Raw genomic sequence first — 18,123 nt, 5'->3', positions numbered from 1 at the left:
TTTGCAGAGTGACACGCTGCTGAGCAACCTGACGGTGAGGGAGACTCTGCGCTATGCAGCACTGCTGGCTGTCCATCGCTGCTCCCCAGGTTTCCTCCAGAAGAAGGTGGGTAGCATCTGGCCTTCTGCAGCCCTGCCCCCTAGGGTATCACCCCACCATGGTTCTGCACCCCCCTTCCCTCCACTTATCCATTCCTCCCCTTCACTCTTTACCTCTTTAGTGGGGACTTGCGCTGCCCAATTTGGCACCCACTGGTCACCTGTGGCTTTGAGCACTCAACACATGGCCAGGCCCACTTGAGATGTGCTATGAGTGGGAAACGCCCAGGGGTTTTTGGAAATTAGTCTGAAAAAAAATATGAACTATCTTATTAGTTTTTGAAATACTGGTTACAGGTTGAAATGGTAGTATTTTGGCTGTATTGGGTTAAATAAATTATATTAAAATTAATTTTACTTGTTTCTTTTTAAAATGTGACTACTAAAACATTTGAATTCTATACGTGGCTTATATTATATTTCTATGGAATGGCATCGTTCTAGGAGCTCAGTGTTTGAATAGTTATTTTCCTCACAGTACTTTGCTCTGCAGCCCTGTGGAGACTTTTCTCAACTTTCTTTGAGGCATTTTGAATGTGCCTTATCCAAACTGGATTAAGTTAATGAAGGGACTATTGACTTGTCAACTCTTTCTGGGTTTCAGTCTGTTTCTTTAAGTGTATCTAATTTGGAAGTAGTCAGAGGTAAGCCCACAGGGACTAAGGGTGTGTGGGTAGGTGTGCCACCTACAAAGCAGGTGAAGTTCCCTGGGAAATAGGCCCTCAGAGGAGGGTCACCAGAGGAGGCCAGCAACATCTGTTTCAGAGGCTTCAGCAAAGCCACAGTGAAGTTCCTCCTGGGCACACAAATTCTATCTGCTGTCCAGACTCCAAGGTTAGCCTCCTTTAATGCCATTGGGGCTCCAAGGAAATCCTCCATCTCAGCTGAGGGTGCCCCATCCTTATCAAGCACTGCTGAGTCTGCCCCAGGAACTTGCTCAATTTGTCCCTGGCATTGGACTTTCAGACAGGGCTTAGAGAGTGGAATTAGGTCTAAGCTGTGTCCCAAGTGCCAGCAGATTTGTTTGATAAAATACCCGGGTGAGTAAAGAGCATTCTTCTGTTTGAGAGTCCTAGACAGTGCTGGAGGATAAGCTTTTACTCCAGAGGAGTCTTAGCGAGGAGCCTGGCCCTCGAAGAGGACCATCAGCCTCACAGAGTGATACTTAGCTCTGTTCCTGGAGGTTACCTTAGAGTACTCAGAACGCATGGTGAGGTTCTTGCTACTCTACTAGGTTATACAGGCATTCCTTGGAGATACTGTAGGTTTGGTTCCAGACCACTGCAGTAAGGCAAATACCAAAATCCATGGAGTCAGGTGAAGTTTTTGGTTTCCCAGTGCATGTAAAAGTTATGTTTATACTATACTGTAGTCTGTTAGGTGTACAGTAGCATTATGTTTAAAATAAACAATGCACATCTTAATTTAAGAATGTTTTAGGGGCACCGATGTGGTTTGGTCAGTTAAGAATCCGACTCTTGATTTTGGCTCAGGTTGTGATCTCACGGTTAGTCAGTTCAAGCCCCGCATCTGGCAGCGCAGAGCCTGCTTGGGATTCTGTCTCCCTCTCTCTCTGCCCTTCCCATGCTTGCACATGCTCGTTCTCCCTGCCCCCCCCTTTTCAAAATAAAATAAACTTTAAAAAAGTAAAAATACTTTATTGACACACGAAATAAGCAAATGCTGTTGGAAAAAATGGTGCCAGTAGACTTGTTTGATACAAGGTTGCCACAAATCATTACTTTGTAGAAAATACAGTATCTGTGAAGCCCAGTAAAGTGAAGAACAGTGAAACAAGGTGTGTCTGTACTCTGAACTCTCATAGCTGGCTGGCATTAAGTCAGGCTTTGTTCACACATAGTATTGCATTTCATTTTGGCATCAACCCTGTGAGGGAGGCATTATCTCCTAACACACAAGATTAAGATCAGATAGTTGGGAATGGCAGAGCTGGGATGTGACCCTAGGCTGTCTAGTTCTATCATGCCTTCCTGAGCTTCTGGGATCTCTTGAGCCGCATTGTGATGAGAGAAGATGGAGGTCGAGTTCAGCCCACACTGAGGCACAGACATATTCACGTGACTTAGCCCTGACAGTGAGTAACAGATGAGTCCATCTATGGACTCTGCTTGCTTTAGTATTTCTGTTTCTAAAAAGGGCAGGAGAAGATCCTATTGGTATCTGAGTGGGAGAAATGAAATCATAAACAGATTCTTCTGAGTTAGTGATCCACTTATGTCACATATCCCGATGAGAGAATGAATCTAAGAAAGCCATGGATCTCTTCCCCAGAAAGTGCACATATATGCATAAATATTCAGAAAATTTATGGATGCCTTGCAATCAATTGATGGCAAAATTGTCCCCCCCTGCCCCCAGTAACTGTTCTCTTGGCACTGGCAGCCCCTAAAAGTCCTGTGAAAGTTCCTTTGCCTGAGAAAGTACTTTCTGAGCAAATCTAGTCCACAGAACATAAAATCTGGACAAAGTAGTAAGAAGGAAATGGTGGTAATAGAGGGCAGAGCACAGCAGATCTCTCCTCTAAGGAACCTGAACATAAAGCTGTGGTTGACATGGGCAGTCTCTGTCTGCTGGATTGTGGGCTAAACCTTGTGCTTCATGGGCCACTTGAGAACCCAGACAGTTCTCTCAGTCTCAGTCTGTCACTTGCTAGTGGTGTGACCTTGGGCAAGTTATGTACCTCTCTGAGCATCTGTTTCCTCCTCCATAATGAATAAATAATAATGCATCTCTCCTGGTATTAATGTGAGGAATGAGTCCATTTATTTGAGAATACATAGCATAGAGGTTGTTGATCCCAGTGATCCCAAGGGTTCCTTCTAAGACATTGTGAATTCCATTCCCAGTAGTGTTCGCCAAACAGAGAGGCTTTGGGATAGAGTATGAGACATCTGAAACAGGTTAAATAAATGCCTCCTCTCTCTATCCCTTCCAAGCCAGGAGAGCGAGTTTACTCCTTTATTCTGGTTGTTGCAGAGTAAATGACAGGGATGCTCGGGAATCTGCCCTGGCAGGTGAGCACATCAACCTGGCCATATCAAGCAAAACTCAATTCCAGGATCCTTCTACTCTGATGGCAAGAGGAGACCCTTTTTTCCAAAATAAATCATACTGGTTTATTTATGCATTATTAACCTCGTTTTCCTTTGGATGTAGTACAGATGTATTCCTTCTTGTGGTCAAATCTACATCTATGCTTTTGATCCCACTCCTGGCTCTTCTGGAACTTTGTTCCACAAATCATCTCCTCTTTTACTCCAATCTACTTTGTTGTTATTTTTTTTTAAGTTTTTACTTATTTTGAGAGAGAGAGCAAGCACGAGTCGGGGAGGGCAGAGGGAAGGAGAGAAAGAATTCTAAGAAAGCTCTGCATTCCACACTGAGTCCGATGCAGGGCTTGATCTCATGACTGTGAGATAATGACCTGAGTCGAAATCAACAGTCGGGTGCTTAACTGACTAAGTCACCCAGGCACCCCTACTTTGTTATTATATATTTTTTTTAATGTTTCTTTTTGAGAGAGACACAGAATGCAAGCAGGGGAGGGGCAGAGAGAGGGAGACATAGAATCTGAAGCAGGCTTCAGGCTGTGAGCTGTCAGCACAGAGCCCAATGCAGGGCTCGAATTCACGAGTGGTGAGATCATGACCTGAGCTGAAGTCAGACTCACGACTGACCTACCCAGGAACCCCTGTTGTTATTTTTTTAATGTAGTGTTTTGTTTCTTTTTTCATGGTAAAAGTAACACAGTCTCTTTGGATGTGTATGGGAATGCAACTCATTACCATATATGTAGGTATTTTCAGTCTGTTTCTAGCTGCTTTCCCCAGGGCCCTATGTAGATATGGGTAATCAGCAAGGCAGGGCCAGAAGTAGAGGTTTTTGAGTCTCTGGAGATGGGTTAAGCTGAGGAAGGAAAGAAGGAATGGGAGGGAAAAGGCCAACCTTCTTGATTAGACAGTCATTAAAGAATGTTTCTAGTTTTGGGGAAGTTGAGGAGGAGGAGTAAGGAGAGGGTGTCAGGGAGTGGCAGAGTCTAAGAGAAGTGGAGAGAGAACTGGAACAGGACATGAAGTGTGGCTGTAGGTAATAAACTGGGTCCTCTGTAAAGTCCTTAAAGATATTCAAGTAAAGAATTGGCATTATTTTTAATTACTTTTGATAACTGGATTATATTTGATGCAAAACCACACTGAAAGTGGTCCAGGTGGGACTCCAGGACTTATTTGGGTTATATAAGGGTAGTCAGGTTTAGTTCAAACCAAATTAGGGTTTTTTTGATATATAAAACATTTATTATAATAAAATTTCAAAAACCAGACATATTTTTTTAAATGTTTATTTTTGAGAGAGTGCGAGTGGGAGAGGGGCAGAGAGGGAGAGAGACACAGAATCGGAAGCAGGCTCCAGGCTCCGAGCTGTCAGCACAGAACCCAACCTGGAGCTCAAACTCATGAGCTGTGAGATCATGATCTGAGCCGAAGTCAGATGCTTACCCAACTGAGCCATCCAGGTGCCCCCCAAACATATTTTAAAAAGCTATGTTGTAACTGTACCTTTGGAGGATCTTTATGCTGGACTCAATGCAACATCTGAAAATAGGGGTCCAACAGGGGCGCCTGGGTGGCTCAGTTGGTTAAGCATCCAGCTTCAGCTCAGGTCGTGATCTTGTGGTTCGTGAGTTCGAGCGCCGTGTTGTGCTCTGTGCTCTGTGCTCTCAGCTCAGAGCTTGGAGCCTGCTTTGGATTCTGTGTCTCCCTCTGCCTCTCCCCCTCCCCCTCCCGCAGTCAGTCTCATTCTCTCTCTCGCTCTCTCAAAAATAACATTTAAAAAATTAAAAAAACGATTTCTGTGAAAATAGGAGTCCAATGAAGTCTCCAGTGTTTCCTGGTGAATTTCCCTGAAACAAATGTAAACAGTTTTGTTGCTCTAGAGACTTTTGAAAAACAGTTTTATTATTTGTTCTAATCTGACACATGTATTATGATTTAGACCAAATTGAATTTTACTGTAATAGGCATGTTCTCCCTAGAGTGTGGTGAAAGTGGCTGAGCACTCCCGGGAAGTGTGTTGCCTCTCCCATGCCACCTGCAGGCCATGAATTAGGGCAGCAGCCCAGCAGACCAGACTTCTGGGACTTTGTGTCTCAAACAGGTGGATGCAGTCATGGTAGAGCTGAGTCTGAGCCACGTGGCAGATCGACTGATTGGCAATTACAACCTTGGGGGAATTTCCAATGGCGAGAGGCGCCGGGTCTCCATCGCAGCCCAGCTTCTCCAGGATCCCAGTAAGTGGGACTCAGAACTACTACCGGCTGCTGCCCATCTTCCATAGGTCTGGAGACGTTTTTGGTCCCTTTTTTCATAGTCTCCATTTGCAGAGAGGTTTGTGTGGAACTGACGTCCCGGACATCAAACCAGGGACCCAGTTTCTTTGGAAATACTATGTAGTTCCTGATGCCATTCCACCATCTGAGTACAAAACAGCTCTTAGACTTGGAAACACTGCATTTGTGTTTTAATGTGCAGTGAAGGTCTTCCATGAACACATGGGCCTGGCCTGTCCATCCTAACTTCTTACTAGAGCAGCACCACTGAGTGTGCTGTGGAAAACCAGTGAGTTTTGGTGTGACTAGAGGTACTAATAAAATGGCAGGAATTAAAGCAGGACTTTGATACACAAAAAAGTGTATATTTTGGAGGGAGAAGTATCAAGATGAGGTAGCCAGTCACCTGCCTCTCCTGCTGAGTTTGGTCATTCTCCCTGCCACTGGGGGAACCTCAGCACTTACATGCCCCTAGAAGAGGACATACTACATTTGGATACTACACTGAGGCAGACTAAGACTGCCTGCTCTTCAGATGGTGGTTGATCACTAGAAGACAAGGAAGAGAGATGTTCTTAACAGCCCATCTCACTTTCTAGGTAGAAAGAACCACATTTAAACTCTCTAAAGAATCTAAGCCCCTGTCCCACCTCGGACTTTGTTGTATGGGTCAGAGTTTTTTGCAGCACAGAAACCCTGTCAGTATTGGAAAGTGTTCCACATAAAGTGAGGTTATGTCTTTTTAACCAGCCTCCTCTCAACCTTTTGAAAACAACTTGGTGCCTGCTCACCAGCCCTCGTGCTTTGTCATTGGTCTTTTGGACAGAGCCCCAACAGTCCACAGTACCATGTGAGAGGCTGATCTTGTTTCTGCCCTGTTCTCTCAAGGATTAAAGCCAAAATGTGCTATGCAGCTGGGAGTTGGGTCTTACTAGGTCAGGTTCTCTCTCTTGGGCTTGGACTGAAAGCCGGTTTACATGCAGGTACTCCTCACAGCATACTATTTGGATGGAGTAAGATGGGATGGGACATCTCCATAAAGAACTATTCAAAATTTTGAGTTTAGAGCCCAAAGCCCAGGCTCATCAGTGACTCAGAAACCTGACCCTTCCTTGCCTGTAGAGGTCATGCTGTTTGATGAGCCCACCACAGGTCTGGACTGCATGACAGCAAATCAGATCGTTGTCCTCCTGGCAGAGCTGGCTCGCAGGAACCGCATTGTGATTATCACCATCCACCAGCCACGCTCTGAGCTCTTTCAGGTGAGGGACGTCTCTTGTTCCTGCCTAACTCATCAGGGGTGGGTAGATGTGTGTGTTGAGATGGGGATCATGAGGGAGAGATTAGTACTTGTCAACCAGAGCGATTGGAGCCAGTATGGGCTTCCTGATATAGGAAGGGCACCTACCATGTACCAAATACTTTCTGTGCACTAGCTCATTTAGTCCACACAACAGTCCTATGAGGTGGGCATCTGTACTGTCACTTAATAGAGAAGAGGGAGTCTTAGAAATGATGCCAAATTGAGTCAATACCACACAGTAAAAAAGCTGGAAGTGGCATTCATGGTCCAGTTGGCTTCAAAGGCTGTGTCTTTCCACTGAATCATATAGATTTCCTTCCAAAAATATCACTTCATCTTCCCAGGATACTTCCCAGGATACTTTCCCAGGAGCTGTTATTTGCCTCCTGTAGACAAGGATCTGAGATTAAACACATGAACATCTTGTCCAAGGTCACTCACTCAGTGGCACGACTAGGACTCAGACCCAGGTCCACTGGCCAGCTCCAGGAGTTCTCCTCCACCCCAGATGTGATGCTGGGCCCAGGCCGGATGCAGCATTGTGCACAGGAGCAACCCCAGCTGAAAAAAATAGGGACATGCTCTGTGTGTCTCCAGTGGACACAGTAAGAATACTGATGCATGGCTAAGATAATCAAGGACCCACTGCTTGGAAATTTATTCTCCTGAAGAATATGGTAACCTGATTATACACTAATACCATCTATTTTCCAATCAGCTCTTTGATAAAATCGCCATTCTGAGCTATGGAGAGCTGGTTTTCTGTGGGACACCGGTGGAAATGCTTGATTTCTTCAATGGCTGCAATTACCCTTGTCCTGAACATTCAAACCCTTTTGACTTTTATAGTAAGTTTTTTTTTTCACCTTTCCCATCATGAATGTTTATTAAACTTAACCATCTCAGGTTTCTGCCTGGATATCAACAGCACTGGTGGATTTTATTCTTGTTTTTGTTTCGGTGTTTTCACTCTTTAAGGAATTAGTTTGGCTGGGTCCCTTAACTTACCATCTGATAGATGACCTATCAGACTGAGGTGGGAGATCTCTCTTAAATGGGTGTATGTCCACTTTGTCAGAGAAAAATAGCTGAGCTTCTGAATTCTCACAGACAGCCTCAGTTGAATCCTCAAGGCCTTGCAGGTAACTTTAAAAGAATTCTGATTTTATAGGTGGGCATGAACAGAAAACATTTTGATTTTATAGGTGGGCTAGTACTCCTGAATCAATGATGAAACATGTATTATAAGCCATTGTGCATATATTTGCATTTAAAAACTTATGGGCCATTTCTTTTGGGAAAAAATTAGTGGACCTGACATCAGTGGATACTCAAAGCAAAGAACGGGAAATGGAAACCTACAAGAGAGTCCAGATGATTGAATCTGCCTACAAAGAATCAGCAATTTATCACAAAACCTTGGAGAATATTGAAAGAGCAAAACACCTGAAAACATTGTCAACGGTTCCGTTTAAAACCAAAGATTCTCCTGGAGCTCTCTCTAAACTGGGTGTTCTCTTAAGGTAAGAGCCTCAGCCCATTTTAGGTGGTTAGGCATCCACCAGTGAAAGAAAAGGAATTAAAACAGGGCTGTTTGGTTTTCAGGAGAGTGACAAGAAACTTGCTGAGAAATAAGCTGGCAGTGATTATGCGTCTTGTTCAGAATCTGATCATGGGTTTGTTCGTCGTTTTCTATCTTCTGCGGGTCCAGAACGATGTGCTGAAGGGTGCTGTCCAGGATCGCGTGGGTCTCCTATACCAGTTTGTAGGTGCCACCCCATATACAGGCATGCTCAACGCTGTGAATCTGTGTACGTGCCTGTGCCTAGGGCTGGGGGGGGGGGCACTTCCTCTCTTCCTGAATATCTCCCTTCTCCAGCTGGCACCTTGCAAGACTCCATGATTATAAGGGTATTTTGCTGAGCTAAACTTGGCCCTCTCCAGATTCTCTCCCTGGGGAATGGTAACTGCTAAGTTACTGATATCTTAGTGTGAATTAGTTCACCAAGTAGATCTCTCTGAGGGTCTAAGGATCCAGGGAAACATGAAATTATGAGCTGCTGATGGGGCAGGGTTTGGGAAGGGTTTTTTTTAAAAAAGATCATCCCTGTTATCCCTTTCTCGGCCATTAGGATGTACAGCCCCTGGGAACCCAGATACCTGCCAACTTTGCACCATTAAATTCTTTTTGGAGACTGTTTTAGGATAGCCAGCACCTAATTTTAAAACTCAGAGAATCCAGAAGGAATACCTAGTTGCCTGATGTTCTGTGCCAAAACTCTGCACAAAAAGAGGACAAAGTACCTCACATCATTCATGACCCTTTTGCACCTGTGTTCTTGAATTTGTGACACCCTTCCTTTGATTTTAGAAGGAAATAAATTAGGACAGCCTTTGCAACCATACTGTAATTCAAGTAGAGTAGATTTCTGTGGTGGAAGGTATTTATAGTTCTGTGGATGGCAGGTTCCCCTTTCCAGGACTAGGGAGCCCTGGCTGGTTCCCACTGTACAGCCTCAGGTTTAGTTTTGGCTAGCCCTCCTTCCTTAGCTGTGTGGTGGCCAGCTGTTCTGAAACCTGCTTTCCATGCCCAGTTCCTGTGCTGCGAGCTGTCAGTGACCAGGAGAGCCAAGACGGCCTGTACCAGAAGTGGCAGATGCTGCTGGCCTATGTGCTGCACGTCCTCCCCTTCAGTGTCATTGCAACCATGATGTTCAGCAGTGTGTGCTATTGGTAAGGGGTTGTTCAAAGGTGTTTAGTCCCCCTGGGCCAGGCCTCCTGGGGAGTCCCAGATGGCCACTGGGACCAATGGAGGGGGAGCTCCAGGGTGGACAACTCCTTGCTCTTGGCCCTGGGGGGGTCTGTCTTTGCCCATCAGTGTCTAGTACAATGTCCTGTCCTTCAGGACAAATAAAAGAACCCAGCTGGGGGCTGCATGGGACCTGAGAGCAGATCAGCAGGACTACATGTGCCAGGGACAGGCATGTCCCACATCTCCTGCAGGGCCTGGCCAGAGAAGATCGATCTTAAGTAGCTGGGATGCTGGGGTGGGGGGGTGGCGGGGAGAGGTGACAAGCAGCTGTTAAGCATGGCTCAACATTAAGCAAGGCTTCTGAGCACCTGTCAGCTGGAACAGCAACTCTGCCTGACGTTTCCACTGACCCACCTGTGACATCACAGTTGGGCTGGTGTGAGGGGGTTTGAGCAATGGAAGAATGACTATGGGAAGAGGCACTGAGGAGCCATGAAGCATCCCTGATGCTGTTCGGTTTTGATTGATGGCTTATAGACAATGCTTCTTTTTGGTTTTTTTGTTTCTTAGAGCTTTTAAAAGATATAAATCTGAAAATGTGTAGTTATTTGCATGATTTATCATCATAGGGAGAGGTATCTTTCCTAATCCCTGTGGCTTTCCCATAAGAAAAGATGGGGGCATTACCTGGTATTCTGTGACTCTAGTAGTGTAAATGTGCCCAGCTTGTCATCCCAGGAGAACTTCAGGCAGTCTTGAGATGTTGTCTTCAGGCCACGGGATTCATGACTGCCTGAATAATTATAGGCGCTCCTAACATAGCCAGTATTCAGACCCATGATATGTAATACCAATAATTACTATGAATTAAGTGATACATAGGTAAAAGATAAACCAGGGCCTAGTTAGTTTGAGCTCCCAGATGAGGACTGGGAAGGTCTTGGTGCAGGTGCTTAGAAGTTGGTATCACTCTGGAGAGTGACAGAGGCAAAGCCACTTGCTCCGAGTTAGCAGATTGGGCTCCCCGCTGAGGGCGATGGCAGGGACCATGGGGCCTCCCTGCTGGACCTGATGAAGCCTCATTCTCTGACACTCAGGAACATGTTGACTCTAATCCATGATGTAAATAAACCATGAGCCTTTCTAGTTCAGGCTGAATGATCTAGGAACAGATCATTTACAACCTGATCATTTTTGAGTAAATCAGGGTTGGCTGAAAATTGAAGACCTCGGTAATTTAGACTCTTGCTACTCAGTGTAGCCCACAGACCAGTGTCAGCCTTGCTTTTGAACTTGTTTAACATGTAGAATCTCAGGCCCAGCTACTGAATTGGATTCTGCATTTAACAGGATCCTCCTGGTGGTTCATGTGCACTTTAAAATTTGTGAAGCACTGATCTTGAAGACCATACAGTCTTTGAAAAACTGCCCATGAGAAAGTTCTGTAAGATTTAAGAAAACAGGGAAGTGTAAGCATACAGGTCAGGACTATTTTTGATTAAAGTCAGATATAGAAAGAATCATTTCCAGTGGTAGCATGCTGTTAGCAACATAGCAAACACTTTGATTAAATGACAGCAATGTTTGTTGAATGCCTACTAAGCACCAGCTTAGCCAGCACAATACTAGGTGCAACAGAAGACTCAAAGAGGAGTGAACAGGAGGTGCTGCCCTCAGGCTTGCAATTCTGAAAGTTAAACATCTCTGAAAGTCAGAATGTATTTGTAACTCTTCTAGCAACATGCTGACATGAACTCAGTGGCAAAATCAGATGTGAACCCACACGATGTTCTCTGTACTTTTCCTACATAAACACTCCTGTTTAGCAGAAATATTAATGAGCTTGGTTACAGGTGGAGTCCCTAATCCCGCTGTGACAAGTATGGTCTGTGCAGTGTACAGACTTTCCAAAATCTGTAAATTGCCACATTCCAAAATACATCTGGCCCTAAAGCATTTCATATGATGGATTGTGGACATAAATCTCCAGATGACTTTTACTCGAAGTGTTAAGATTAGTGTTATAAAGAAGCACAGTCACTATGTTGAGGAATATAACAATAATAACAACAACTAACACATACTGAGCACTTGCTTTATGTCAAGCACTAAGAGCTTTAAATGTACCAATTCATGTAATCCTTTCAATCATTCTATAAGGGTGGCACTATACCTATCCTTGTTTGTAGGTGAGCAAACTGAGGTACAGATGGGGTATCTTCCCCATCCCAGCCAATTACAAAGGAGACCAAGAGCCGATTTGTTTGAGCGGGGAGAGCAACTCTTGGAGGACAACTCTTGGAGGACAAAACTCTTGGAGGACAGATGAGCAGAATTCCAATGGATAGAAAAGGGAGCAAGGGCATTCCAGGAAAAGAAAGAGCAGGGGCATAAGTTCAGGAGCAAAACGACATAAAACCTTTCCAGAGAAAAGATGCAGTTGTGCTGTGGGAATGAAGGATTATAAAGAGTAGTGAAAGATCTGACTGGCCCCTCTGGTGAGGTGGTGAATGCCAGGCTAAGGAGCTGAAGTGGATTTGATAATGGGATGGGACATAGGAGAGAAGTCTGAACCAGCGAGTGACCCATCTGTGATGGACTCTGGAGGGTGAGGCTGGCCCGCTTTGGCAGCAGACTGGAGTTAGGGCAGAGACCCTGGAGCCTTGGCAGCAGCCTATGGGAAAGGCAGAGGCCTTACTGAAGAGAGGAGCAGTGGCAACAAAAGGGGATTCACTTTGAAATACTAGGAAAGTAGAATCAAATGGGCTTAGAAACCATGGATTTGTTGGTGGTAAAGAAAGTCATAGAGAATGCCTGAGTGAGTTTTCCAGGGAAAACTCCATTGAGGGAATGGGATGGTGACAGTATCTTGACAGGAAAGAGCACGGACTTGGTTTTGAACATGTTGCATCTGGTATGCTACAGGACATCAGATGAGACACGTCATGCTGAGGTTTTGGTGGCAGGCTACAGCAGAAAGAAAAAGAGGAATAAGAGTAAAAGCCTGGGAATGGATTTTATAGGAGAGAATATTGGAAGGGGAGAAGGCAGTCTTGAGCTTGAGTGTAAACCTTATTTATTTATTTTTTTGAAAACATTTTAATGTTTATTTTTGAGACAGAGCATTAGTGGGGGAGAGGCAGAGAGCGAGGGAGACACAGAATCTGAGAAGCAGACTCCAGGCTCTGAGCTGTCAGCACAGAGCCCGACATGGGGCTCCAACCCATGAACCGTGTGATCATGACCTGAGCTGAAGTCGGACGCTTAAGTGACTGAGCCACACAGGTGCCCCAAGTGCAAACCTTAGGAGGCACCTTTAGAGTGGGAAGCAGAAGGGTGATCAGGGAGGTAGAAGGAGTAACAGGACCAGGCAGCATCAGAGAAACCGAGGGAGGAGAGCATTTCAAGGAAGTGTAGTAAACTCATTCATATTGCAGGGGTTCAAGGAGATGAAGCATCAGATTAGGATGTCATTGGCAGTCTTCCAAAAACAAGCTTCAATAGGTTGGTGGAGGTGCAAGTCAGATTTAGAAGAGAACAAGTAAGAAGAAGAAGATGCTGCTTGGAAGCTCTTGCTTCCAAGAGATGGAAGAAGCAGATGCTGCTTGGGAAGCTTGGTGGTGTAGGGTAGGATGAAGGGAAGGCAATTTGCTCACATGGTTATCAGGCTCAGGGAATTGATATTTCAGGATATGGTAAATAACACCATCTGGAAAAACCATTAGATTGAGAATAGATGAAACTATAGCAAAATAGGATAAGTCACAGATCACGTTTCCAGAGTAGAGCAGGGTAGGGATAGTGGAATCAGGTAACATGAAATCAAGGAGCAAGTAGATAGGATCAACTTGGCAATGATAGGGGGGAAAAGAGAAAGAATGAGCACAATACATGGAAGATAAAAAATAGGGAAGATAAAGTTAGCAAGAAATTCATAAAATGGGAGAGGATTCCATCTGCTGAGCACTGGAGAGAGTTTGAAATTGGGGAGATAATTTAAAATACAGGTATATATTAGCCATGAGGGAAGTGTTATTGGAACCCAATAAGCAATGAGAAAAAGTAAGGGGTCTTGGGACCGGCTGAGGCATAGTGGATCTAATTAGTACAGGATTATGCCCTGTTCAGCACACCTACAGGGAGAGAACCTAAGTGAAATAACAGGGCTCCCAGGTGTGGGGATTGGGAAGGCAAAGAATAGCAGAAGCAGGTAAGGATCTGAGGCAGTGAGGACTTAGGGGAAACAGGAGACAGGAGGGATGCCATGATCAGAGAGAGCACTTTTATTTTTTTATTTTCATTTTTATTTTTTAACGTTTATTTATTTTTGAGACAGAGAGAGACAGAGCATGAACGGGGGAGGGTCAGAGAGAGGGAGACACAGAATCTGAAACAGACTCCAGGCTCTGAGCTGTCAGCACAGAGCCCGATGCAGGGCTCGAACTTACGGACCGCAAGATCACGACCTGAGCCGAAGTCGGACGCTTAACCGACTGAGCCACCCAGGTGCCCCGAGAGAGCACTTTTAGAATCTGAAATTTTGGAAGTAGAACAGTTTTGAGTAACATTGAAGTTTAAGACATGATGAATAATGAAGATTAGGTGGATGGAACCACTGGAATTGATCAGGTTACCTAATTAGGAGGCACTGATGTTGGTGGTTCATCAAGAAGGTTAAAGACCTTGAGGATAATGATAGTGGACAGGAGTGCAAAGACTGACCCTGGTCCAGATGCTATAAAATCCTCAAAGTTGAGAGAATGTTGTAAAAGCCACAAAGGATTACACGGGGAAAGAGAATTAACAGTATAAGCAAACCTCATGATTTGTATAAGGATGGAAGGCCTTGAAGAGTGGTAAGCAGGCATGCTTATAAGACATGCCAACTCCTTTTCCTTACTCTACAAATAGAAGAAAGGGCAGCCATGTCTAATGGTTGTTGAGGACATGCTATCACCAGGGGAAATGTATGTAGTGGAAGGAATGTAAGAGTTAAGGGGTATGGATATAGGGAAGTGTGTTTATGAAAATGAAGATCAAATCAGTGGAAGGGGCTGGTAGAATAAAAGACAAGAATGGAATAGAGTCAATGGAGGTAGCGAAGGGTTTTCACGTGGGCAACAACCCTGCATGATGGGGATGAAGTGCAGGGATGGAGGGGCAGAGAAGCCCATGGAGTGAGCCTGGGAAAGTAGGCTAGCTAGAGTAGGAGCAGTGCTAACTAGGCAGAACATGGTTAATTATGGAGAAGCCTGGAGAGTTCAACAACCCTATTTATTGCACTAGTTGCGACCATTGTCTAAGTATTAATATTTTCCTGTGAGAACTGAAGGAGCTGGAAAAGGTGGCACACTAAGTTGGAGCCAACAGAAACAATGTGTGGTAACGAATGGTCTCAGATGTTGGCTGTGTTTCGAAAAGGCCTTTCAAAGGGGAGTTTGGCTTACCCTACAAACGCTTCCCACCCACTAACCACCATGAACTTATTCGTAGAAGGCAAGTGTGATATTTTTATTAGGTAACCCTTGGAGGGGAAACTAAAGATTTTATGTTTTTCTAGGACTCTGGGTTTATATCCTGAGGTTGCCAGATTTGGGTATTTCTCTGCTGCTCTCTTGGCTCCCCACTTGATCGGTGAATTTCTAAGTCTTGTGCTACTTGGTATGGTCCAAAACCCAAATGTGGTCAATAGCATGGTGGCTCTGCTCTCTGTTGCTGGGATATTTGTAGGATCTGGATTAATAAGGTAAGATACAACAATTCAAAGGATTTTCATGGATGATTTGTTGTTAATGGTCACTTGATAATGATGTTATAAGGCATTCCAGAGGAGAGCTATGTGATACTGGCTAAAGGTATCACCTTGTGGTCTGGAGTATTTATAGTGCTTGTTTACCATTGTTATTTAGACCTTGAACTGTTTACTATTTGTTCAGTAAAATGTCTTCACACTGAGGATGAGGAAATGACAGTTGAGGCATGTTATCCATATTTGATTCACATGTAATAACAAGAGGAGGAAAACCAATCCATCCTCCAGAAAAACTCCCTGCCTGTATTGCAAGCTAAATAGCATGCATTTAATCCATTTTTGCCCTGGCACTGTGGTGTCTCTATTCTGGTTCTCAGTTCCCAGTTTCTTTTAAGAAGTAACAACAGTCAGATAAGAGCTTGTGTGATAAAGGACAGAATCAAGAAAATACTAGGAATAGATGACACACGCTGAATGTTAACAGAAATTATCTCTGGTAATATTTTTTCTTCATATTTTCCTTTATTTTGTAAATTTCTATAATAAACATCATTTTATAAGCAAGAAGTATATATACACACATACATACATTTTAAAAAAGCAGTAGCAGAAAGGGTGAAAATTTTTTGAAGGGCGCCAGTAGTCCCAGGCAGGTAATGTGAGCAGGACCTGTAAGTACACTACGGGTCCCTGAGGACGTGTGACGGTGGTTGCTTCTTTGACTTAAACTCACCTCATACTTAACTTTGCTCCAGTCAAACCACTGTGAAGACTCACAGGCCACACGCAGCTCCCTGGAGAGCAAGTCTGCCCGGAGTTAGAGATTTCCTCTAAGCACTTAGCTGCCACATGGGCAAGTCACTTCTATCTACATTAGTTTCCTCACTTAATAAATGAAGCTAATGATCTTGGTCCCACCTTCCTCAGGGGAGTATGAGGAGCAAATGAGATAATCAACAGGAAGACACTTCATAAGCTGTAGTGAGTTCTAGAAAGTGAAGTGTTACAGAGTGAAGTGAGCTGGTTTGGATCAAAGAGGATTATTTTTACACCACCATTATTACACTGTATTTGTGTTGCTTAAGTGGATTGTTAGCATCTATAAAAAATGCTCAAGTCAAATCACCCCAAGGGTATGCAATCAAGCCAGCAAGGTATAGACCCACCTTGGGCAGGATCTCCACTTGAATATTTGAATCATTACATATTCCAGTCCGTCTGGCACTGTTTTGTGTTTTTGGTTTGTTGGAAAAGGGAATTCATTGTTTGAAAGAGAGGCAGTGGCCAACATTACCAAAGACTCTGGGGTTTTTGCAAAACCTCAATATCCCAAGGTTTCACCTGGGTTCCACTCCCATCACTGAAATGAAAATCTGCTCTTCAAGGACCACATCAACCTCCTAATCATAAAGTTCACATTTTTCCAAGTCATCACCTTTCCTGACTGACTGCCTGCAACATTTCCATTTTTGGCTGTCTCCTCCTTTAAACACAAACAGAAACAGCTTTGTTCTTTCTGCTTACAAAATAATGCACGTTCTTGGGGGAAAAAATCTACACAATACAGAAGTGCGTAAGGAAGACTAAAAGTTACCTGAAGAATTGCAACCTTCAGTTAAATTTTGTTGTGTATCTTGTTAGACTTTTATATAATCTTTAATAGAAATGAGATTATGCTGTTGTAGAGGAGTTAAGGATGCATTTAACAGTAGAATGTTGGACAGTCCCATGTCAGTAAATTTAGATCTATGTTTCCTTCCTCTCTAAAGTACTCCAGGGGCTTCTATAATATAGCCTGATTGTCCTCCTGTGTCTTTCATGGATCCATTTGTCTCCGTTTGCCACCTGCACGAAGCCTCTCTGCTGGTCCCTTGGCTAGATCAGCTCTCTGGGAGCCTGTCAAGTGCCGCTTAGGTTACAGCCTTCCTTCCTTTTTTTTTTTTTTAAATTTAATTTGTTTAATGTTTATTTATTTTTGAGAGAGACAGCATGAGTGGGGGGGGAGAGGCAGAGAGAGAGGGAGACACAGCATCTGAAGCAGGCTTCGGGCTGTGAGCTGTCAGCACATAGCCTGACGTGGGGCTTGAATTCACAAGCTGTGAGATCATGACCTGAACTGGAGTCAGACACTTAACCGACTGAACTACCCAGACACCTCTGTTTTTGGTGTTTTTTTTTTTTTTAACTTAAATTCAAGTTAGTTATAATATAGTGTAGTCTTGGTTTCAGGAGTAGAACCCAGTGATTCATCTCTTACATTTGACACCCAGTGTTCATCCCGAAAAGTGCCCTCCTTCATGCCCATTACCCATTTAGGCCATACCCCTACCCACCTCCCCTCCAGCCACCCTCAGCTTGTTCTCTGTGTTTAAAACTTTGTTATGGTTTGTCTCCCTCTCTGTTTTTATCTTATTTTTCCTTCCCTTTCCCTATGTTTATCTGTTGTGTTTCTTAAATTCCACATATGAGTGAAATCATGGTATTTGATTTTCTCTGACTTATTTCGCTTAGCATAATACATTCTGGTTCCATCCACATTGTTGCAAATGGTAAGATTTCATTCTTTTTCATCACTGAGTAGTATTCCTGTGTGTGTGTGTGTGTGTGTGTGTGTGTGTGTGTGTGTGTAGATGTGGTAAAGATATATATATGATATATATATATAATGTATACATATACATATATATACACACATTTCTTTATCCATTCATCAGTCAATGGACATTTGGTCTCTTTCCATAATTTGGCTATTGTTGATAGCACTGCAATAAACATTGGGATGCATGTGCCCTTTGTATCAGCATTTTTGTATCCTTTGGATAAATTCCTAGTAGTGCAGTTGCTGGGTCATAAGGTAGTTCTATTTTTAA

The 18,123-nt window shown here is 43.9% G+C and overlaps 1 protein-coding gene across 3 annotated transcripts in view; it reads left to right on the top strand.

The window, feature by feature from the left end:
• Positions 1-18,123, top strand: part of ABCG5 (ATP binding cassette subfamily G member 5) — a 39,344-nt gene that overhangs the window by 14,973 nt on the left and 6,248 nt on the right. For 2 of the 3 annotated variants that reach the window (XM_053200536.1, XM_015074434.3), the window contains exons 4-11: positions 8-106; positions 5,275-5,407; positions 6,569-6,708; positions 7,468-7,597; positions 8,059-8,272; positions 8,355-8,560; positions 9,344-9,482; positions 15,062-15,247. In XM_053200536.1, coding sequence (XP_053056511.1) covers positions 8-106; positions 5,275-5,407; positions 6,569-6,708; positions 7,468-7,597; positions 8,059-8,272; positions 8,355-8,560; positions 9,344-9,482; positions 15,062-15,247 — 1,247 coding nt within the window. The remainder of the gene's footprint in view (positions 1-7; positions 107-5,274; positions 5,408-6,568; positions 6,709-7,467; positions 7,598-8,058; positions 8,273-8,354; positions 8,561-9,343; positions 9,483-15,061; positions 15,248-18,123) is intronic. The other variant, XM_053200537.1, reaches the window with a different exon arrangement.

Source organism: Acinonyx jubatus, chromosome A3 (assembly GCF_027475565.1).
Source record: "Acinonyx jubatus isolate Ajub_Pintada_27869175 chromosome A3, VMU_Ajub_asm_v1.0, whole genome shotgun sequence".
Lineage (NCBI taxonomy): Eukaryota > Metazoa > Chordata > Mammalia > Carnivora > Felidae > Acinonyx > Acinonyx jubatus.
Note: the sequence above shows the minus strand (reverse complement) of the source record. Positions and strands in the feature narration are given on the sequence as shown.